The sequence below is a fragment of the Oncorhynchus gorbuscha genome, linkage group LG05 (assembly GCF_021184085.1).
Source record: "Oncorhynchus gorbuscha isolate QuinsamMale2020 ecotype Even-year linkage group LG05, OgorEven_v1.0, whole genome shotgun sequence".
Taxonomy (NCBI): domain Eukaryota; kingdom Metazoa; phylum Chordata; class Actinopteri; order Salmoniformes; family Salmonidae; genus Oncorhynchus; species Oncorhynchus gorbuscha.
The window spans coordinates 2,898,489-2,923,488 of NC_060177.1; the positions used below are offsets into that span (position 1 = coordinate 2,898,489).

At 48.8% G+C, this 25,000-nt stretch overlaps 1 protein-coding gene across 3 annotated transcripts in view; it reads left to right on the top strand.

Annotated features, from left to right (window-relative positions):
• LOC124035453 (BTB/POZ domain-containing protein KCTD19-like) overlaps positions 1-25,000 on the top strand; it is a 64,642-nt gene that overhangs the window by 29,397 nt on the left and 10,245 nt on the right. For all 3 annotated transcript variants that reach the window (XM_046348904.1, XM_046348903.1, XM_046348905.1), the window contains 4 exons: positions 3,767-3,909; positions 4,005-4,088; positions 10,249-10,363; positions 11,415-12,273. In XM_046348904.1, coding sequence (XP_046204860.1) covers positions 3,767-3,909; positions 4,005-4,088; positions 10,249-10,363; positions 11,415-12,273 — 1,201 coding nt within the window. The remainder of the gene's footprint in view (positions 1-3,766; positions 3,910-4,004; positions 4,089-10,248; positions 10,364-11,414; positions 12,274-25,000) is intronic.

The window sequence follows — 25,000 nt, forward strand, 5'->3', positions numbered from 1 at the left end:
TATAGAGGGAGGTACAGGAAGTAGGACAGTAGTAGCAGACCTACAGTATAGAGGGAGGTACAGGAAGTAGGACAGTAGTAGCAGACCTACAGTATAGAGGGAGGTGCAGGAAGTAGGACAGTAGTAGCAGACATACAGTATAGGGGGAGGTGCAGTAAGTAGGCCAGTAGTAGTAGACATACAGTATAGGGGGAGGTACAGTAAGTAGGACAGTAGCAGACATACAGTATAGGGGGAGGTACAGTAAGTAGGACAGTAGCAGACATACAGTATAGGGGGAGGTGCAGTAAGTACAGTATAGAGGGAGGTACAGTAAGTAGGACAGTAGCAGACACAGTATAGAGGGAGGTACAGTAAGTAGGACAGTAGTAGCAGACATACAGTATAGAGGGAGGTACAGTAAGTAGGACAGTAGTAGCAGACATACAGTATAGGGGGAGGTACAGTAAGTACAGTATAGAGGGAGGTGCAGTAAGTAGGGCAGTAGTAGCAGACCTACAGTATAGGGGGAGGTGCAGTAAGTAGGACAGTAGTAGCAGACCTATAGTATAGGGGGAGGTACAGTAAGTACAGTATAGGGGGAGGTGCAGTAAGTACAGTATAGGGGGAGGTGCAGTAAGTAGGACAGTAGTAACAGAGATACAGTATAGGGGGAGGTGCAGTAAGTAGGACAGTAGTAGCAGACCTACAGTATAGGGGGAGGTGCAGTAAGTAGGACAGTAGTAGCAGACATACAGTATAGGGGGAGGTGCAGTAAGTAGGACAGTAGTAGCAGACCTACAGTATAGGGGGAGGTGCAGTAAGTAGGACAGTAGTAGCAGACCTATAGTATAGGGGGAGGTACAGTAAGTACAGTATAGGGGGAGGTGCAGTAAGTACAGTATAGGGGGAGGTGCAGTAAGTAGGACAGTAGTAACAGAGATACAGTATAGGGGGAGGTGCAGTAAGTAGGACAGTAGTAGCAGACCTACAGTATAGGGGGAGGTGCAGTAAGTAGGACAGTAGTAGCAGACATACAGTATAGGGGGAGGTGCAGTAAGTAGGACAGTAGTAGCAGACCTACAGTATAGGGGAGGTGCAGTAAGTACAGTATAGAGGGAGGTGCAGTAAGTACAGTATAGGGGGAGGTGCAGTAAGTAGGACAGTAGTAGCAGAGATACAGTATAGGGGGAGGTGCAGTAAGTAGGACAGTAGTAGCAGAGATACAGTATAGGGGAGGTGCAGTAAGTAGGACAGTAGTAGCAGAGATACAGTATAGGGGGAGGTGCAGTAAGTACAGTATAGGGGAGGTGCAGTAAGTAGGACAGTAGTAGCAGACCTACAGTATAGGGGGAGGTGCAGTAAGTACAGTATAGGGGGAGGTGCAGTAAGTACAGTATAGGGGAGGTGCAGTAAGTAGGACAGTAGTAGCAGACATACAGTATAGGGGAGGTGCAGTAAGTAGGACAGTAGTAGCAGACATACAGTATAGGGGGAGGTGCAGTAAGTAAGACAGTAGCAGACATACAGTATAGGGGGAGGTGCAGTAAGTAGGCCAGTAGTAGCAGACATACAGTATAGGGGAGGTGCAGTAAGTAGGACAGTAGTAGCAGACATACAGTATAGGGGGAGGTGCAGTAAGTAAGACAGTAGCAGACATACAGTATAGGGGGAGGTGCAGTAAGTAGGCCAGTAGTAGCAGACATACAGTATAGAGGGAGGTACAGTAAGTAGGACAGTAGTAGCAGACATACAGTATAGGGGGAGGTGCAGTAAGTAGGACAGTAGCAGACATACAGTATAGGGGAGGTACAGTAAGTAGGACAGTAGTAGCAGACATACAGTATAGGGGGAGGTGCAGTAAGTACAGTATAGGGGGAGGTGCAGTAAGTACAGTATAGGGGAGGTGCAGTAAGTACAGTATAGGGGGAGGTGCAGTAAGTACAGTATAGGGGAGGTGCAGTAAGTACAGTATAGGGGGAGGTGCAGTAAGTACAGTATAGGGGGAGGTGCAGTAAGTACAGTATAGAGGGAGGTGCAGTAAGTACAGTATAGAGGGAGGTGCAGTAAGTACAGTATAGAGGGAGGTGCAGTAAGTACAGTATAGCGGGAGGTGCAGTAAGTACAGTATAGGGGGAGGTGCAGTAAGTAGGACAGTAGCAGACATACAGTATAGGGGGAGGTACAGTAAGTAGGACAGTAGCAGACATACAGTATAGGGGGAGGTGCAGTAAGTAGGACAGTAGTAGACATACAGTATAGGGGGAGGTGCAGTAAGTAGGACAGTAGCAGACATACAGTATAGGGGGAGGTACAGTAAGTAGGACAGTAGCAGACATACAGTATAGGGGGAGGTGCAGTAAGTAGGACAGTAGTAGACATACAGTATAGGGGGAGGTACAGTAAGTAGGACAGTAGCAGAATAGGGGGAGAGAAGTCCACTATAATAACAGGCTCTGGTAGAATAGGGGGAGAGAAGTCCACTATAATAACAGGCTCTGGTAGAATAGGGGGAGAGAAGTTCACTATAATAACAGGCTGGTAGAATAGGGGGAGAGAAGTCCACTATAATAACAGGCTCTGGTAGAATAGGGGGAGAGAAGTTCACTATAATAACAGGCTCTGGTAGAATAGGGGGAGAGAAGTCCACTATAATAACAGGCTCTGGTAGAATAGGGGGAGAGAAGTCCACTATAATAACAGGCTCTGGTAGAATAGGGGGAGAGAAGTTCACTATAATAACAGGGCTCTGGTAGAATAGGGGGAGAGAAGTTCACTATAATAACAGGGCTCTGGTAGAATAGGAGAGAAGTTCACTATAATAACAGGGCTCTGGTAGAATAGGGGGAGAGAAGTCCACTATAATTACAGGCTCTGGTAGAATAGGGGGAGAGAAGTCCACTATAATAACAGGCTCTGGTAGAATAGGGGGAGAGAAGTTCACTATAATAACAGGCTGGTAGAATAGGGGGAGAGAAGTTCACTATAATAACAGGCTCTGGTAGAATAGGGGGAGAGAAGTCCACTATAATAACAGGCTCTGGTAGAATAGGGGGAGAGAAGTTCACTATAATAACAGGCTCTGGTAGAATAGGGGGAGAGAAGTTCACTATAATAACAGGCTCTGGTAGAATAGGGGGAGAGAAGTCCACTATAATAACATGCTCTGGTAGAATAGGGGGAGAAAAAGTTCACTATAATAACAGGGGAGAGAAGTTCACTATAATAACAGGCTCTGGTAGAATAGGGTGAGAGAAGTTCACTATAATAACAGGCTCTGGTAGAATAGGGGGAGAGAAGTTCACTATAATAACAGGCTCTGGTAGAATAGGGGGAGAGAAGTCCACTATAATAACAGGCTCTGGTAGAATAGGGGGAGAGAAGTCCACTATAATAACAGGCTCTGGTAGAATAGGGGGAGAGAAGTCCACTATAATAACAGGCTCTGGTAGAATAGGGGGAGAGAAGTTCACTATAATAACAGGCTCTGGTAGAATAGGGGGAGAGAAGTCCACTATAATAACAGGCTCTGGTAGAATAGGGGGAGAGAAGTTCACTATAATAACAGGCTCTGGTAGAATAGGGGGAGAGAAGTTCACTATAATAACAGGGCTCTGGTAGAATAGGGGGAGAGAAGTCCACTATAATAACAGGCTCTGGTAGAAGTCTGGTAGTGATGTTCTACATCCCTAATGGCACCCTATTCCTTATATATGGTGCACTACTAAGAGCCCTAACCAAGTGCACTATGTCCTCTCTCCCCCGTTTCCTCTCTCCCCTGTCCCAGCACCCAGAGCTCCTGTCCAACCCCAGGAAGAGCAGCTGGATCGTATTCGGTCACAGTCTCCAGATCAGGGCCGACGGAGCGATGTTCAGACACATCCTCAACTTCCTGAGATGTGGACGCCTGTTGCTGCCCTCTGTGTTCAAGTACAGTAGGGAGCTGGGAATCTGGACACAGCAGCGAGCCAAAATGGCCGCTCTTATCGGTCAATACCAACCATTTTTGTGTCCATGTCGTGCAGGGAATGGCGGCTGCTGTGCCATGAGGTAGAGGAGTTTCAGATCCCAGCTCTGACTGGAGCCCTGGAGGACTGTTCTGACTACAGGTGAGAGAGAAGGGCCCCGCTATTACCATCAACCTGTCAGTCACTACAGGTGAGAGAGAAGGGCCCCACTATATACCATCAACCTGTCAGTCACTACAGGTGAGAGAGAAGGGCCCCGCTATTACCATCAACCTGTCAGTCACTACAGGTGAGAGAGAAGGGCCCCGCTATTACCATCAACCTGTCAGTCACTACAGGTGAGAGAGAAGGGCCCCGCTATTACCATCAACCTGTCAGTCATTACAGGTGAGAGAGAAGGACCCACTATTACCATCAACCTGTCAGTCACTACAGGTGAGAGAGAAGGGCCCCGCTATTACCATCAACCTGTCAGTCACTACAGGTGAGAGAGAAGGGCCCCGCTATTACCATCAACCTGTCAGTCATTACAGGTGAGAGAGAAGGGCCCCACTATATACCATCAACCTGTCAGTCACTACAGGTGAGAGAGAAGGGCCCCACTATATACCATCAACCTGTCAGTCACTACAGGTGAGAGAGAAGGGCCCCACTATATACCATCAACCTGTCAGTCACTACAGGTGAGAGAGAAGGGCCCCACTATATACCATCAACCTGTCAGTCACTACAGGTGAGAGAGAAGGGCCCCACTATATACCATCAACCTGTCAATCACTACAGGTGAGAGAGAAGGGCCCCACTATATACCATCAACCTGTCAGTCACTACAGGTGAGAGAGAAGGGCCCCACTATATACCATTAACCTGTCAGTCACTACAGGTGAGAGAGAAGGGCCCCACTATATACCATCAACCTGTCAATCACTACAGGTGAGAGAGAAGGGCCCCACTATATACCATCAACCTGTCCGTCACTACAGGTGAGAGAGAAGGGCCCCACTATATACCATCAACCTGTCAGTCACTACAGGTGAGAGAGAAGGGCCCCACTATATACCATCAACCTGTCAGACACTACAGGTGAGAGAGAAGGGCCCCGCTATTACCATCAACCTGTCAGTCACTACAGGTGAGAGAGAAGGGCCCCGCTATTACCATCAACCTGTCAGTCACTACAGGTGAGAGAGAAGGGCCCCACTATATACCATCAACCTGTCAGACACTACAGGTGAGAGAGAAGGGCCCCGCTATTACCATCAACCTGTCAGTCACTACAGGTGAGAGAGAAGGGCCCCGCTATTACCATCAACCTGTCAGTCACTACAGGTGAGAGAGAAGGGCCCCACTATATACCATCAACCTGTCAGTCACTACAGGTGAGAGAGAAGGGCCCCACTATATACCATCAACCTGTCAGTCACTACAGGTGAGAGAGAAGGGCCCCACTATATACCATCAACCTGTCAATCACTACAGGTGAGAGAGAAGGGCCCCACTATATACCATCAACCTGTCAGACACTACAGGTGAGAGAGAAGGGCCCCACTATATACCATCAACCTGTCAGACACTACAGGTGAGAGAGAAGGGCCCCACTATATACCATCAACCTGTCAATCACTACAGGTGAGAGAGAAGGGCCCCACTATATACCATCAACCTGTCAGACACTACAGGTGAGAGAGAAGGGCCCCACTATATACCATCAACCTGTCAGACACTACAGGTGAGAGAGAAGGGCCCCACTATATACCATCAACCTGTCAATCACTACAGGTGAGAGAGAAGGGCCCCACTATATACCATCAACCTGTCAGACACTACAGGTGAGAGAGAAGGGCCCCACTATATACCATCAACCTGTCAATCACTACAGGTGAGAGAGAAGGGCCCCACTATATACCATCAACCTGTCAGACACTACAGGTGAGAGAGAAGGGCCCCACTATATACCATCAACCTGTCAGTCACTACAGGTGAGAGAGAAGGGCCCCACTATATACCATCAACCTGTCAGTCACTACAGGTGAGAGAGAAGGGCCCCACTATATACCATCAACCTGTCAGTCACTACAGGTGAGAGAGAAGGGCCCCACTATATACCATCAACCTGTCAGTCACTACAGGTGAGAGAGAAGGGCCCCACTATATACCATCAACCTGTCAGTCACTACAGGTGAGAGAGAAGGGCCCCACTATATACCATCAACCTGTCAATCACTACAGGTGAGAGAGAAGGGCCCCACTATATACCATCAACCTGTCAGTCACTACAGGTGAGAGAGAAGGGCCCCACTATATACCATCAACCTGTCAGTCACTACAGGTGAGAGAGAAGGGCCCCACTATATACCATCAACCTGTCAGTCACTACAGGTGAGAGAGAAGGGCCCCACTATTACCATCAACCTGTCAGACACTACAGGTGAGAGAGAAGGGCCCCACTATATACCATCAACCTGTCAGTCACTACAGGTGAGAGAGAAGGGCCCCACTATATACCATCAACCTGTCAGTCACTACAGGTGAGAAAGAAGGGCCCCGCTATATACCATCAACCTGTCAGTCACTACAGGTGAGAGAGAAGGGCCCCACTATATACCATCAACCTGTCAGTCACTACAGGTGAGAGAGAAGGGCCCCGCTATTACCATCAACCTGTCAGTCACTACAGGTGAGAGAGAAGGGCCCCACTATATACCATCAACCTGTCAGACACTACAGGTGAGAGAGAAGGGCCCCGCTATATACCATTAACCTGTCAGTCACTACAGGTGAGAGAGAAGGGCCCCGCTATATACCATTAACCTGTCAGTCACTACAGGTGAGAGAGAAGGGCCCCACTATATACCATCAACCTGTCAGACACTACAGGTGAGAGAGAAGGGCCCCACTATATACCATCAACCTGTCAGTCACTACAGGTGAGAGAGAAGGGCCCCACTATATACCATCAACCTGTCAGTCACTACAGGTGAGAGAGAAGGGCCCCACTATATACCATCAACCTGTCAGTCACTACAGGTGAGAGAGAAGGGCCCCACTATATACCATCAACCTGTCAGTCACTACAGGTGAGAGAGAAGGGCCCCACTATATACCATCAACCTGTCAGTCACTACAGGTGAGAGAGAAGGGCCCCACTATATACCATCAACCTGTCAATCACTACAGGTGAGAGAGAAGGGCCCCACTATATACCATCAACCTGTCAGTCACTACAGGTGAGAGAGAAGGGCCCCACTATATACCATCAACCTGTCAGTCACTACAGGTGAGAGAGAAGGGCCCCACTATATACCATCAACCTGTCAGTCACTACAGGTGAGAGAGAAGGGCCCCACTATTACCATCAACCTGTCAGACACTACAGGTGAGAGAGAAGGGCCCCACTATATACCATCAACCTGTCAGTCACTACAGGTGAGAGAGAAGGGCCCCACTATATACCATCAACCTGTCAGTCACTACAGGTGAGAGAGAAGGGCCCCACTATACACCATCAACCTGTCAGTCACTACAGGTGAGAGAGAAGGGCCCCACTATATACCATCAACCTGTCAGTCACTACAGGTGAGAGAGAAGGGCCCCACTATATACCATCAACCTGTCAATCACTACAGGTGAGAGAGAAGGGCCCCACTATATACCATCAACCTGTCAGTCACTACAGGTGAGAGAGAAGGGCCCCACTATATACCATCAACCTGTCAGTCACTACAGGTGAGAGAGAAGGGCCCCACTATATACCATCAACCTGTCAGTCACTACAGGTGAGAGAGAAGGGCCCCGCTATATACCATCAACCTGTCAATCACTACAGGTGAGAGAGAAGGGCCCCACTATATACCATCAACCTGTCAGTCACTACAGGTGAGAGAGAAGGGCCCCGCTATATACCATCAACCTGTCAATCACTACAGGTGAGAGAGAAGGGCCCCGCTATATACCATCAACCTGTCAATCACTACAGGTGAGAGAGAAGGGCCCCGCTATTACCATCATTTTCAACTCAATAAGCAATGATCATGAAACGTCATTTTGACTGATTTGATGGTCAGTTGGGGACTGGTGACTGGCCTAGTGTTGTGATTGGCCAGTTGGGGACTGGTGACTGGCCTAGTGTTGTGATTGGTCAGTTGGGGACTGGTGACTGGCCTAGTGTTGTGATTGGTCAGTTGGGGACTGGTGACTGGCCTAGTGTTGTGATTGGTCAGTTGGGGACTGGTGACTGGCCTAGTGTTGTGATTGGTCAGTTGGGGACTGGTGACTGGCCTAGTGTTGTGATTGGCCAGTTGGGGACTGGTGACTGGCCTAGTGTTGTGATTGGTCAGTTGGGGACTGGTGACTGGCCTAGTGTTGTGATTGGTCAGTTGGGGACTGGTGACTGGCCTAGTGTTGTGATTGGTCAGTTGGGGACTGGTGACTGGCTTAGTGTTGTGATTGGTCAGTTGGGGACTGGTGACTGGCTTCGTGTTGTGATTGGTCAGTTGGGGACTGGTGACTGGCTTAGTGTTGTGATTGGTCAGTTGGGGACTGGTGACTGGCTTCGTGTTGTGATTGGTCAGTTGGGGACTGGTGACTGGCTTCGTGTTGTGATTGGTCAGTTGGGGACTGGTGACTGGCCTAGTGTTATGATTGGTCAGTTGGGGACTGGTGACTGGCTTAGTGTTGTGATTGGCCAGTTGGGGACTGGTGACTGGCTTAGTGTTGTGATTGGTCAGTTGGGGACTGGTGACTGGCCTAGTGTTGTGATTGGTCAGTTGGGGACTGGTGACTGGCCTAGTGTTGTGATTGGTCAGTTGGGGACTGGTGACTGGCTTAGTGTTGTGATTGGTCAGTTGGGGACTGGTGACTGGCCTAGTGTTGTGATTGGTCAGTTGGGGACTGGTGACTGGCCTAGTGTTGTGATTGGTCAGTTGGGGACTGGTGACTGGCTTAGTGTTGTGATTGGTCAGTTGGGGACTGGTGACTGGCTTAGTGTTGTGATTGGTCAGTTGGGGACTGGTGACTGGCTTAGTGTTGTGATTGGTCAGTTGGGGACTGGTGACTGGCTTAGTGTTGTGATTGGTCAGTTGGGGACTGGTGACTGGCTTAGTGTTGTGACTGGCTTAGTGTTGTGATTGGTCAGTTGGGGACTGGTGACTGGCTTAGTGTTGTGATTGGTCAGTTGGGGACTGGTGACTGGCTTAGTGTTGTGATTGGTCAGTTGGGGACTGGTGACTGGCCTAGTGTTGTGATTGGTCAGTTGGGGACTGGTGACTGGCCTAGTGTTGTGATTGGTCAGTTGGGGACTGGTGAATGGCTTAGTGTTGTGATTGGCCAGTTGGGGACTGGTGACTGGCCTAGTGTTGTGATTGGTCAGTTGGGGACTGGTGACTGGCCTATTGTTGTGATTGGTCAGTTGGGGACTGGTGACTGGCCTAGTGTTGTGATTGGTCAGTTGGGGACTGGTGACTGGCTTAGTGTTGTGATTGGTCAGTTGGGGACTGGTGACTGGCCTAGTGTTGTGATTGGTCAGTTGGGGACTGGTGACTGGCCTAGTGTTGTGATTGGTCAGTTGGGGACTGGTGACTGGCTTAGTGTTGTGATTGGTCAGTTGGGGACTGGTGACTGGCCTAGTGTTGTGATTGGTCAGTTGGGGACTGGTGACTGGCCTAGTGTTATGATTGGTCAGTTGGGGACTGGTGACTGGCCTAGTGTTGTGATTGGTCAGTTGGGGACAGGTGACTGGTTTAGGGTTGTGATTGGTCAGTTAATAGAAGAGTCTCGTACTGTGTGGTGTGTCTGTACTCAGGGCCTGGTGACTGGCTTAGTGTTGTGATTGGTCAGTTGGGGACAGGTGACTGGCTTAGTGTTGTGATTGGTCAGTTAATAGAAGAGTCTCGGACTGTGTGGTGTGTCTGTACTCAGGGCCTGGTGACTGGCTTAGTGTTGTGATTGGTCAGTTAATAGAAGAGTCTCGGACTGTGTGGTGTGTCTGTACTCAGGGCCTTGTGACTGGCCTAGTGTTGTGATTGGTCAGTTAATAGAAGAGTCTCGGACTGTGTGGTGTGTCTGTACTCAGGGCCTGGTGACTGGCCTAGTGTTGTGATTGGTCAGTTAATAGAAGAGTCTCGGACTGTGTGGTGTGTCTGTACTCAGGGCCTTGTGACTGGCCTAGTGTTGTGATTGGTCAGTTAATAGAAGAGTCTCGGACTGTGTGGTGTGTCTGTACTCAGGGCCTTGTGACTGGCCTAGTGTTGTGATTGGTCAGTTAATAGAAGAGTCTCTGACTGTGTGGTGTGTCTGTACTCAGGGCCTGGTGTGAGAGCAACACGCCTGCTGCCGGTAACCAGTCTTCCTCTTCAGCCGAGTCCTTCCTCTTTTACAACCAAGATCAAGATGTTTTCACGGGGATCGGTTACCAACCGGTACGTTCCTGCTGGCCTTTTGTCTTGGCTTTGTCAAACACACACAACCCGGAGGGAGGGGGGTGTTCCATGTGAATTGAATAAGTGTCTCAGAGGAAGGAGGGCTGATCTAGGATCAGATCTATCTTGTCCATGCGATCTGATTATTTTAGGATGATCTAATAGACCAAACTGATCCTATATCAGCCCTCCTTTACTCTGAGAAGGTGTATGACTACAGGCCCTGATCCAGTTTGGACAGGTGTCAAAGTCAACCTCTTACACAGTTACACTCTTGAGTTGTTGTTGTTGTAGCTTGATCACTAGGAACTCATCCAAGGAATTTAATTTGAGCTCCACCCTGCAGGTAGAGGTGGGGAAGGATCATATTAGATGTCCCAGGGTGCTTAGTGGTAGAGGAAGGATCATATTAGATGTCCCAGGGTACTTAGTGATAGAGGAAGGATCATATTAGATGTCCCAGGGTGCTTAGTGGTAGAGGAAGGATCATATTAGATGTCCCAGGGTGCTTAGTGGTAGAGGAAGGATCATATTAGATGTCCCAGGGTGCTTAGTGGTAGAGGAAGGATCATATTAGATGTCCCAGGGTGCTTAGTGGTAGAGGAAGGATCATATTAGATGTCCCAGGGTGCTTAGTGGTAGAGGAAGGATCATATTAGATGTCCCAGGGTACTTAGTGGTAGAGGAAGGATCATATTAGATGTCCCAGGGTGCTTAGAGGAAGGATCATATTAGATGTCCCAGGGTGCTTAGTGGTAGAGGAAGGATCATATTAGATGTCCCAGGGTGCTTAGTGGTAGAGGAAGGATCATATTAGATGTCCCAGGGTGCTTAGTGGTAGAGGAAGGATCATATTAGATGTCCCAGGGTGCTTAGTGGTAGAGGAAGGATCATATTAGATGTCCCAGGGTACTTAGTGATAGAGGATGGATCATGTTAGATGTCCCAGGGTGCTTAGAGGAAGGATCATATTAGATGTCCCAGGGTGCTTAGAGGAAGGATCATATTAGATGTCCCAGGGTACTTAGTGATACTCTACTCCACTCCGCAGGAGAGCATGGATGTAAGTCCATCCCAAACACAAGATGGAGTCAGTCCTGAAGACTCCTTCATCTCAGTGGGTGAGGACATCTGTCCCTTGGTGGAACCAGAGAACGAGCTGAGACGGAGAGACTGTCTGCTTCAGAGACGAGAGGAGAGCAGACAGGTCAATACAGAGGACAGAATAGAGCCAAGCCAGCTGTCGCCAGCTCCTCTACAGTCAACAGTAGAGTCAACAGTACAGTCTGGTGGTCAGACCAGTCACCTCTCAGTCCCCTCTGACAGACTGTCTCAGGACAATACCACGTCAGATACCACCAGCAAACTCTCATCTTCCCCTTTGGTACCAAACAGAACATTGGACACAATGGATATCAGAAAGCTATCCTCTTCTCTCTGCAGTGTAACACACCAACCTGACCATGCTAGTAAATTCTTCCCAACAGGGCTGAGTAGTCCAGGACAGAAACCAGTAGGTTCCAGACGCTTCTCGTCTCCTGGTCGATATCAGGGTGGTTTGGTAGAGAGGGCAACGCCAGACGGGCAAGATGAGATCTCTGCCTCTCTCCAGAGCATGATGGCAGAGACTGTGTTTCAGAGTGGGCCCAACACACAGTCCTGGGGGACGCCATCTGGGGAAGGGACCCTCTGCCCCTCCACAGGTTCCAGGGGCTCCACGCCTGACCCTATCCCTCCTGACCCACTCCCCAATCCAGCCTCAGCCAGGCTGTCTACCCTCACAGCCTTCCTGGCCAGACAGGGACTCCCTGGGGGCGCACAGGGGACAAGGTACCTCACACCAAGGGCCGATGTGGAGGGAGAGAGTCAGGGACGGAGCACAGTCAAGCCTAACAGCAGTACTCAGAGAGGTGAGGGATGCATGCTTCAAAATACGTACAAATGTAGTACGCATTCTAGAAGTTCCCTTTATAGAAGACCAAACAGACCAGACCAGGGTTTAGAGAAGACCAAGTAGACCAGATCGGGCTTTGGGGTTTATAGAAGACCAAACAGGCCAGACCGGGGTTTATAGAAGACCAAACAGGCCAGACCGGGGTTTATAGAAGACTAAACAGGCCAGACCGGGGTTTATAGAACACCAAACAGACCAGACCAGGGTTTATAGAAGACCAAACAGACCAGACCAGGGTTTATAGAAGACCAAACAGGCCAGACCGGGGTTTATAGAAGACCAAACAGACCAGACCGGGGTTTATAGAAGACCAAACAGACCAGACCGGGGTTTATAGAAGACCAAACAGACCAGGCTGGGGGTTTATAGAAGACCAAACAGACCAGGCTGGGGGTTTATAGAAGACCAAACAGACCAGGCTGGGGGTTTATAGAAGACCAAACAGACCAGACCGGGGTTTATAGAAGACCAAACAGGCCAGACCGGGGTTTATAGAAGACCAAACAGACCAGACCGGGGTTTATAGAAGACTAAACAGACCAGACCGGGGTTTATAGAAGACCAAACAGGCCAGACCGGGGTTTATAGAAGACCAAACAGACCAGACCGGGGTTTATAGAAGACCAAACAGACCAGACCGGGGTTTGGGTTTATAGAAGACCAAACAGACCAGACCGGGGTTTGGGTTTATAGAAGACCAAACAGACCAGGCCGAGGGTTTATAGAAGACCAAACAGACCAGACCAGGGTTTATAGAAGACCAAACAGACCAGGCTGGGGGTTTATAGAAAACCAAACAGACCAGGCTGGGGGTTTATAGAAGACCAAACAGACCAGGCTGGGGGTTTATAGAAGACCAAACAGACCAGGCTGGGGGTTTATAGAAGACCAAACAGACCAGGCTGGGGGTTTATAGAAGACCAAACAGACCAGGCTGGGGGTTTATAGAAGACCAAACAGACCAGGCTGGGGGTTTATAGAAGACCAAACAGACCAGACCGGGGTTTATAGAAGACCAAACAGACCAGACCGGGGTTTATAGAAGACCAAACAGACCAGACCGAGGGTTTATAGAAGACCAAACAGACCAGACCGGGGTTTATAGAAGACCAAACAGACCAGACTGGGGTTTGGGTTTATAGAAGACCAAACAGACCAGACCGGGGTTTATAGAAGACCAAACAGACCAGGCTGGGGGTTTATAGAAGACCAAACAGACCAAACAGACCAGACCGGGGTTTATAGAAGACCAAACAGACCAGACCGGGGTTTATAGAAGACCAAACAGACCAGACTGGGGTTTGGGTTTATAGAAGACCAAACAGACCAGACCGGGGTTTGGGTTTATAGAAGACCAAACAGACCAGACCGGGGTTTGGGTTTATAGAAGACCAAACAGACCAGACTGAGGGTTTATAGAAGACCAAACAGACCAGACCGGGGTTTATAGAAGACCAAACAGACCAGGCCGGGGATTTATAGAAGACCAAACAGACCAAACCGGGGTTTATAGAAGACCAAACAGACCAGACCGAGGGTTTATAGAAGACCAAACAGACCAGACCAGGGTTTATAGAAGACCAAACAGACCAGACCGGGTTTATAGAAGACCAAACAGACCATGCTGGGGGTTTATAGAAGACCAAACAGACCAGGCTGGGGGTTTATAGAAGACCAAACAGACCAGGCTGGGGGTTTATAGAAGACCAAACAGACCAGGCTGGGGGTTTATAGAAGACCAAACAGACCAGGCTGGGGGTTTATAGAAGACCAAACAGACCAGACCGGGGTTTATAGAAGACCAAACAGACCAGACCGGGGTTTATAGAAGACCAAACAGACCAGACCGAGGGTTTATAGAAGACCAGACCGGGGTTTATAGAAGACCAAACAGACCAGACTGGGGTTTGGGTTTATAGAAGACCAAACAGACCAGACCGGGGTTTATAGAAGACCAAACAGACCAGACCGGGGTTTATAGAAGACCAAACAGACCAGACTGGGGTTTGGGTTTATAGAAGACCAAACAGACCAGACCGGGGTTTGGGTTTATAGAAGACCAAACAGACCAGACCGGGGTTTGGGTTTATAGAAGACCAAACAGACCAGGCCGAGGGTTTATAGAAGACCAAACAGACCAGACCAGGGTTTATAGAAGACCAAACAGACCAGGCTGGGGGTTTATAGAAAACCAAACAGACCAGGCTGGGGGTTTATAGAAGACCAAACAGACCAGGCTGGGGGTTTATAGAAGACCAAACAGACCAGGCTGGGGGTTTATAGAAGACCAAACAGACCAGGCTGGGGGTTTATAGAAGACCAAACAGACCAGGCTGGGGGTTTATAGAAGACCAAACAGACCAGGCTGGGGGTTTATAGAAGACCAAACAGACCAGGCTGGGGGTTTATAGAAGACCAAACAGACCAGACCGGGGTTTATAGAAGACCAAACAGACCAGACCGGGGTTTATAGAAGACCAAACAGACCAGACCGAGGGTTTATAGAAGACCAAACAGACCAGACCGGGGTTTATAGAAGACCAAACAGACCAGACTGGGGTTTGGGTTTATAGAAGACCAAACAGACCAGACCGGGGTTTATAGAAGACCAAACAGGCCAGACCGGGGTTTATAGAAGACTAAACAGGCCAGACCGGGGTTTATAGAACACCAAACAGACCAGACCAGGGTTTATAGAAGACCAAACAGACCAGACCAGGGTTTATAGAAGACCAAACAGGCCAGACCGGGGTTTATAGAAGACCAAACAGACCAGACCGGGGTTTATAGAAGACCAAACAGACCAGACCGGGGTTTATAGAAGACCAAACAGACCAGGCTGGGGGTTTATAGAAGACCAAACAGACCAGGCTGGGGGTTTATAGAAGACCAAACAGACCAGGCTGGGGGTTTATAGAAGACCAAACAGACCAGACCGGGGTTTATAGAAGACCAAACAGGCCAGACCGGGGTTTATAGAAGACCAAACAGACCAGACCGGGGTTTATAGAAGACTAAACAGACCAGACCGGGGTTTATAGAAGACCAAACAGGCCAGACCGGGGTTTATAGAAGACCAAACAGACCAGACCGGGGTTTATAGAAGACCAAACAGACCAGACCGGGGTTTGGGTTTATAGAAGACCAAACAGACCAGACCGGGGTTTGGGTTTATAGAAGACCAAACAGACCAGGCCGAGGGTTTATAGAAGACCAAACAGACCAGACCAGGGTTTATAGAAGACCAAACAGACCAGGCTGGGGGTTTATAGAAAACCAAACAGACCAGGCTGGGGGTTTATAGAAGACCAAACAGACCAGGCTGGGGGTTTATAGAAGACCAAACAGACCAGGCTGGGGGTTTATAGAAGACCAAACAGACCAGGCTGGGGGTTTATAGAAGACCAAACAGACCAGGCTGGGGGTTTATAGAAGACCAAACAGACCAGGCTGGGGGTTTATAGAAGACCAAACAGACCAGACCGGGGTTTATAGAAGACCAAACAGACCAGACCGGGGTTTATAGAAGACCAAACAGACCAGACCGAGGGTTTATAGAAGACCAAACAGACCAGACCGGGGTTTATAGAAGACCAAACAGACCAGACTGGGGTTTGGGTTTATAGAAGACCAAACAGACCAGACCGGGGTTTATAGAAGACCAAACAGACCAGGCTGGGGGTTTATAGAAGACCAAACAGACCAGACCGGGGTTTATAGAAGACCAAACAGACCAGACCGGGGTTTATAGAAGACCAAACAGACCAGACCGGGGTTTATAGAAGACCAAACAGACCAGACTGGGGTTTGGGTTTATAGAAGACCAAACAGACCAGACCGGGGTTTGGGTTTATAGAAGACCAAACAGACCAGACCGGGGTTTGGGTTTATAGAAGACCAAACAGACCAGACTGAGGGTTTATAGAAGACCAAACAGACCAGACCGGGGTTTATAGAAGACCAAACAGACCAGGCCGGGGATTTATAGAAGACCAAACAGACCAAACCGGGGTTTATAGAAGACCAAACAGACCAGACCGAGGGTTTATAGAAGACCAAACAGACCAGACCAGGGTTTATAGAAGACCAAACAGACCAGACCGGGGTTTATAGAAGACCAAACAGACCAGGCTGGGGGTTTATAGAAGACCAAACAGACCAGGCTGGGGGTTTATAGAAGACCAAACAGACCAGGCTGGGGGTTTATAGAAGACCAAACAGACCAGGCTGGGGGTTTATAGAAGACCAAACAGACCAGGCTGGGGGTTTATAGAAGACCAAACAGACCAGGCTGGGGGTTTATAGAAGACCAAACAGACCAGACCGGGGTTTATAGAAGACCAAACAGACCAGACCGGGGTTTATAGAAGACCAAACAGACCAGACCGAGGGTTTATAGAAGACCAGACCGGGGTTTATAGAAGACCAAACAGACCAGACTGGGGTTTGGGTTTATAGAAGACCAAACAGACCAGACCGGGGTTTATAGAAGACCAAACAGACCAGACCGGGGTTTATAGAAGACCAAACAGACCAGACTGGGGTTTGGGTTTATAGAAGACCAAACAGACCAGACCGGGGTTTGGTTTTATAGAAGACCAAACAGACCAGACCGGGGTTTGGGTTTATAGAAGACCAAACAGACCAGGCCGAGGGTTTATAGAAGACCAAACAGACCAGACCAGGGTTTATAGAAGACCAAACAGACCAGGCTGGGGGTTTATAGAAAACCAAACAGACCAGGCTGGGGGTTTATAGAAGACCAAACAGACCAGGCTGGGGGTTTATAGAAGACCAAACAGACCAGGCTGGGGGTTTATAGAAGACCAAACAGACCAGGCTGGGGGTTTATAGAAGACCAAACAGACCAGGCTGGGGGTTTATAGAAGACCAAACAGACCAGGCTGGGGGTTTATAGAAGACCAAACAGACCAGGCTGGGGGTTTATAGAAGACCAAACAGACCAGACCGGGGTTTATAGAAGACCAAACAGACCAGACCGGGGTTTATAGAAGACCAAACAGACCAGACCGAGGGTTTATAGAAGACCAAACAGACCAGACCGGGGTTTATAGAAGACCAAACAGACCAGACTGGGGTTTGGGTTTATAGAAGACCAAACAGACCAGACCGGGGTTTATAGAAGACCAAACAGACCAGGCTGGGGGTTTATAGAAGACCAAACAGACCAGACCGGGGTTTATAGAAGACCAAACAGACCAGACCGGGGTTTATAGAAGACCAAACAGACCAGACCGGGGTTTATAGAAGACCAAACAGACCAGACCGAGGGTTTATAGAAGACCAAACAGACCAGACCGGGGTTTATAGAAGACCAAACAGACCAGACTGGGGTTTGGGTTTATAGAAGACCAAACAGACCAGACCGGGGTTTATAGAAGACCAAACAGACCAGGCTGGGGGTTTATAGAAGACCAAACAGACCAGACCGGGGTTTATAGAAGACCAAACAGACCAGACCGGGGTTTATAGAAGACCAAACAGACCAGACCGGGGTTTATAGAAGACCAAACAGACCAGACTGGGGTTTGGGTTTATAGAAGACCAAACAGACCAGACTGGGGTTTGGGTTTATAGAAGACCAAACAGACCAGACCGGGGTTTGGGTTTATAGAAGACCAAACAGACCAGACTGAGGGTTTATAGAAGACCAAACAGACCAGACCGGGGTTTATAGAAGACCAAACAGACCAGGCCGGGGGTTTATAGAAGACCAAACAGACCAAACCGGGGTTTATAGAAGACCAAACAGACCAGACCGAGGGTTTATAGAAGACCAAACAGACCAGACCAGGGTTTATAGAAGACCAAACAGACCAGACCGGGGTTTATAGAAGACCAAACAGACCAGGCTGGGGGTTTATAGAAGACCAAACAGACCAGGCTGGGGGTTTATAGAAGACCAAACAGACCAGGCTGGGGGTTTATAGAAGACCAAACAGACCAGACCAGGGTTTATAGAAGACCAAACAGACCAGACCGGGGTTTATAGAAGACCAAACAGACCAGGCTGGGGGTTTATAGAAGACCAAACAGACCAGGCTGGGGGTTTATAGAAGACCAAACAGACCAGGCTGGGGGTTTATAGAAGACCAAACAGACCAGGCTGGGGGTTTATAGAAGACCAAACAGACCAGGCTGGGGGTTTATAGAAGACCAAACAGACCAGACCGGGGTTTATAGAAGACCAAACAGACCAGACCGGGGTTTATAGAAGACCAAACAGACCAGACCGAGGGTTTATAGAAGACCAGACCGGGGTTTATAGAAGACCAAACAGACCAGACTGGGGTTTGGGTTTATAGAAGACCAAACAGACCAGACCGGGGTTTATAGAAGACCAAACAGACCAGACCGGGGTTTATAGAAGACCAAACAGACCAGTTTGGGGTTTGGGTTTATAGAAGACCAAACAGACCAGACCGGGGTTTGGGTTTATAGAAGACCAAACAGACCAGACCGGGGTTTGGGTTTATAGAAGACCAAACAGACCAGGCCGAGGGTTTATAGAAGACCAAACAGACCAGACCAGGGTTTATAGAAGACCAAACAGACCAGGCTGGGGGTTTATAGAAAACCAAACAGACCAGGCTGGGGGTTTGGGTTTATAGAAGACCAAACAGACCAGACTGAGGGTTTATAGAAGACCAAACAGACCAGACCGGGGTTTATAGAAGACCAAACAGACCAGGCCGGGGATTTATAGAAGACCAAACAGACCAAACCGGGGTTTATAGAAGACCAAACAGACCAGACCGAGGGTTTATAGAAGACCAAACAGACCAGACCAGGGTTTATAGAAGACCAAACAGACCAGACCGGGGTTTATAGAAGACCAAACAGACCAGGCTGGGGGTTTATAGAAGACCAAACAGACCAGGCTGGGGGTTTATAGAAGACCAAACAGACCAGGCTGGGGGTTTATAGAAGACCAAACAGACCAGGCTGGGGGTTTATAGAAGACCAAACAGACCAGGCTGGGGGTTTATAGAAGACCAAACAGACCAGGCTGGGGGTTTATAGAAGACCAAACAGACCAGACCGGGGTTTATAGAAGACCAAACAGACCAGACCGGGGTTTATAGAAGACCAAACAGACCAGACCGAGGGTTTATAGAAGACCAGACCGGGGTTTATAGAAGACCAAACAGACCAGACTGGGGTTTGGGTTTATAGAAGACCAAACAGACCAGACCGGGGTTTATAGAAGACCAAACAGACCAGACCGGGGTTTATAGAAGACCAAACAGACCAGACTGGGGTTTGGGTTTATAGAAGACCAAACAGACCAGACCGGGGTTTGGTTTTATAGAAGACCAAACAGACCAGACCGGGGTTTGGGTTTATAGAAGACCAAACAGACCAGGCCGAGGGTTTATAGAAGACCAAACAGACCAGACCAGGGTTTATAGAAGACCAAACAGACCAGGCTGGGGGTTTATAGAAAACCAAACAGACCAGGCTGGGGGTTTATAGAAGACCAAACAGACCAGGCTGGGGGTTTATAGAAGACCAAACAGACCAGGCTGGGGGTTTATAGAAGACCAAACAGACCAGGCTGGGGGTTTATAGAAGACCAAACAGACCAGGCTGGGGGTTTATAGAAGACCAAACAGACCAGGCTGGGGGTTTATAGAAGACCAAACAGACCAGGCTGGGGGTTTATAGAAGACCAAACAGACCAGACCGGGGTTTATAGAAGACCAAACAGACCAGACCGGGGTTTATAGAAGACCAAACAGACCAGACCGAGGGTTTATAGAAGACCAAACAGACCAGACCGGGGTTTATAGAAGACCAAACAGACCAGACTGGGGTTTGGGTTTATAGAAGACCAAACAGACCAGACCGGGGTTTATAGAAGACCAAACAGACCAGGCTGGGGGTTTATAGAAGACCAAACAGACCAGACCGGGGTTTATAGAAGACCAAACAGACCAGACCGGGGTTTATAGAAGACCAAACAGACCAGACCGGGGTTTATAGAAGACCAAACAGACCAGACCGAGGGTTTATAGAAGACCAAACAGACCAGACCGGGGTTTATAGAAGACCAAACAGACCAGACTGGGGTTTGGGTTTATAGAAGACCAAACAGACCAGACCGGGGTTTATAGAAGACCAAACAGACCAGGCTGGGGGTTTATAGAAGACCAAACAGACCAGACCGGGGTTTATAGAAGACCAAACAGACCAGACCGGGGTTTATAGAAGACCAAACAGACCAGACCGGGGTTTATAGAAGACCAAACAGACCAGACTGGGGTTTGGGTTTATAGAAGACCAAACAGACCAGACTGGGGTTTGGGTTTATAGAAGACCAAACAGACCAGACCGGGGTTTGGGTTTATAGAAGACCAAACAGACCAGACTGAGGGTTTATAGAAGACCAAACAGACCAGACCGGGGTTTATAGAAGACCAAACAGACCAGGCCGGGGTTTATAGAAGACCAAACAGACCAAACCGGGGTTTATAGAAGACCAAACAGACCAGACCGAGGGTTTATAGAAGACCAAACAGACCAGACCAGGGTTTATAGAAGACCAAACAGACCAGACCGGGGTTTATAGAAGACCAAACAGACCAGGCTGGGGGTTTATAGAAGACCAAACAGACCAGGCTGGGGGTTTATAGAAGACCAAACAGACCAGGCTGGGGGTTTATAGAAGACCAAACAGACCAGACCAGGGTTTATAGAAGACCAAACAGACCAGACCGGGGTTTATAGAAGACCAAACAGACCAGGCTGGGGGTTTATAGAAGACCAAACAGACCAGGCTGGGGGTTTATAGAAGACCAAACAGACCAGGCTGGGGGTTTATAGAAGACCAAACAGACCAGGCTGGGGGTTTATAGAAGACCAAACAGACCAGGCTGGGGGTTTATAGAAGACCAAACAGACCAGACCGGGGTTTATAGAAGACCAAACAGACCAGACCGGGGTTTATAGAAGACCAAACAGACCAGACCGAGGGTTTATAGAAGACCAGACCGGGGTTTATAGAAGACCAAACAGACCAGACTGGGGTTTGGGTTTATAGAAGACCAAACAGACCAGACCGGGGTTTATAGAAGACCAAACAGACCAGACCGGGGTTTATAGAAGACCAAACAGACCAGTTTGGGGTTTGGGTTTATAGAAGACCAAACAGACCAGACCGGGGTTTGGGTTTATAGAAGACCAAACAGACCAGACCGGGGTTTGGGTTTATAGAAGACCAAACAGACCAGGCCGAGGGTTTATAGAAGACCAAACAGACCAGACCAGGGTTTATAGAAGACCAAACAGACCAGGCTGGGGGTTTATAGAAAACCAAACAGACCAGGCTGGGGGTTTATAGAAGACCAAACAGACCAGGCTGGGGGTTTATAGAAGACCAAACAGACCAGGCTGGGGGTTTATAGAAGACCAAACAGACCAGGCTGGGGGTTTATAGAAGACCAAACAGACCAGGCTGGGGGTTTATAGAAGACCAAACAGACCAGGCTGGGGGTTTATAGAAGACCAAACAGACCAGGCTGGGGGTTTATAGAAGACCAAACAGACCAGACCGGGGTTTATAGAAGACCAAACAGACCAGACCGGGGTTTATAGAAGACCAAACAGACCAGACCGAGGGTTTATAGAAGACCAAACAGACCAGACCGGGGTTTATAGAAGACCAAACAGACCAGACTGGGGTTTGGGTTTATAGAAGACCAAACAGACCAGACCGGGGTTTATAGAAGACCAAACAGACCAGGCTGGGGGTTTATAGAAGACCAAACAGACCAGACCGGGGTTTATAGAAGACCAAACAGACCAGACCGGGGTTTATAGAAGACCAAACAGACCAGACCGGGGTTTATAGAAGACCAAACAGACCAGGCTGGGGGTTTATAGAAGACCAAACAGACCAGACCGGGGTTTATAGAAGACCAAACAGACCAGACCGGGGTTTATAGAAGACCAAACAGACCAGACCGGGGTTTATAGAAGACCAAACAGACCAGACTGGGGTTTGGGTTTATAGAAGACCAAACAGACCAGACCGGGGTTTGAGTTTATAGAAGACCAAACAGACCAGACCGGGGTTTGGGTTTATAGAAGACCAAACAGACCAGACTGAGGGTTTATAGAAGACCAAACAGACCAGACCGGGGTTTATAGAAGACCAAACAGACCAGGCCGGGGGTTTATAGAAGACCAAACAGACCAAACCGGGGTTTATAGAAGACCAAACAGACCAGACCGAGGGTTTATAGAAGACCAAACAGACCAGACCAGGGTTTATAGAAGACCAAACAGACCAGACCGGGGTTTATAGAAGACCAAACAGACCAGGCTGGGGGTTTATAGAAGACCAAACAGACCAGGCTGGGGGTTTATAGAAGACCAAACAGACCAGGCTGGGGGTTTATAGAAGACCAAACAGACCAGGCTGGGGGTTTATAGAAGACCAAACAGACCAGGCTGGGGGTTTATAGAAGACCAAACAGACCAGGCTGGGGGTTTATAGAAGACCAAACAGACCAGACCGGAGTTTATAGAAGACCAAACAGACCAGACCGGGGTTTATAGAAGACCAAACAGACCAGACCGAGGGTTTATAGAAGACCAGACCGGGGTTTATAGAAGACCAAACAGACCAGACTGGGGTTTGGGTTTATAGAAGACCAAACAGACCAGACCGGGGTTTATAGAAGACCAAACAGACCAGGCTGGGGGTTTATAGAAGACCAAACAGACCAAACCGGGGTTTATAGAAGACCAAACAGACCAGACCGGGGTTTATAGAAGACCAAACAGACCAGACCGGGGTTTATAGAAGACCAAACAGACCAGACTGGGGTTTGGGTTTATAGAAGACCAAACAGACCAGACCAGGGTTTGGGTTTATAGAAGACCAAACAGACCAGACCGGGGTTTGGGTTTATAGAAGACCAAACAGACCAGGCTGGGGGTTTATAGAAAACCAAACAGACCAGGCTGGGGGTTTATAGAAGACCAAACAGACCAGGCTGGGGGTTTATAGAAGACCAAACAGACCAGGCTGGGGGTTTATAGAAGACCAAACAGACCAGGCTGGGGGTTTATAGAAGACCAAACAGACCAGGCTGGGGGTTTATAGAAGACCAAACAGACCAGGCTGGGGGTTTATAGAAGACCAAACAGACCAGACCGGGGTTTATAGAAGACCAAACAGACCAGACCGGGGTTTATAGAAGACCAAACAGACCAGACCGAGGGTTTATAGAAGACCAAACAGACCAGACCGGGGTTTATAGAAGACCAAACAGACCAGACTGGGGTTTGGGTTTATAGAAGACCAAACAGACCAGACCGGGGTTTATAGAAGACCAGACCGGGGTTTATAGAAGACCAAACAGACCAGACTGGGGTTTGGGTTTATAGAAGACCAAACAGACCAGACCGGGGTTTATAGAAGACCAAACAGACCAGGCTGGGGGTTTATAGAAGACCAAACAGACCAAACCGGGGTTTATAGAAGACCAAACAGACCAGACCGGGGTTTATAGAAGACCAAACCGGGGTTTATAGAAGACCAAACAGACCAGACTGGGGTTTGGGTTTATAGAAGACCAAACAGACCAGACCGGGGTTTGGGTTTATAGAAGACCAAACAGACCAGACCGGGGTTTGGGTTTATAGAAGACTAAACAGACCAGGCCGAGGGTTTATAGAAGACCAAACAGACCAGACCAGGGTTTATAGAAGACCAAACAGACCAGGCTGGGGGTTTATAGAAAACCAAACAGACCAGGCTGGGGGTTTATAGAAGACCAAACAGACCAGGCTGGGGGTTTATAGAAGACCAAACAGACCAGGCTGGGGGTTTATAGAAAACCAAACAGACCAGGCTGGGGGTTTATAGAAGACCAAACAGACCAGGCTGGGGGTTTATAGAAGACCAAACAGACCAGGCTGGGGGTTTATAGAAGACCAAACAGACCAGGCTGGGGGTTTATAGAAGACCAAACAGACCAGACCGGGGTTTATAGAAGACCAAACAGACCAGACCGGGGTTTATAGAAGACCAAACAGACCAGACCGAGGGTTTATAGAAGACCAAACAGACCAGACCGGGGTTTATAGAAGACCAAACAGACCAGACTGGGGTTTGGGTTTATAGAAGACCAAACAGACCAGACCGGGGTTTATAGAAGACCAAACAGACCAGGCTGGGGGTTTATAGAAGACCAAACAGACCAGACCGGGGTTTATAGAAGACCAAACAGACCAGACCGGGGTTTATAGAAGACCAAACAGACCAGACCGGGGTTTATAGAAGACCAAACAGACCAGACTGGGGTTTGGGTTTATAGAAGACCAAACAGACCAGACCGGGGTTTGGGTTTATAGAAGACCAAACAGACCAGACCGGGGTTTGGGTTTATAGAAGACCAAACAGACCAGACTGAGGGTTTATAGAAGACCAAACAGACCAGACCGGGGTTTATAGAAGACCAAACAGACCAGGCCGGGGGTTTATAGAAGACCAAACAGACCAAACCGGGGTTTATAGAAGACCAAACAGACCAGACCGAGGGTTTATAGAAGACCAAACAGACCAGACCAGGGTTTATAGAAGACCAAACAGACCAGACCGGGGTTTATAGAAGACCAAACAGACCAGGCTGGGGGTTTATAGAAGACCA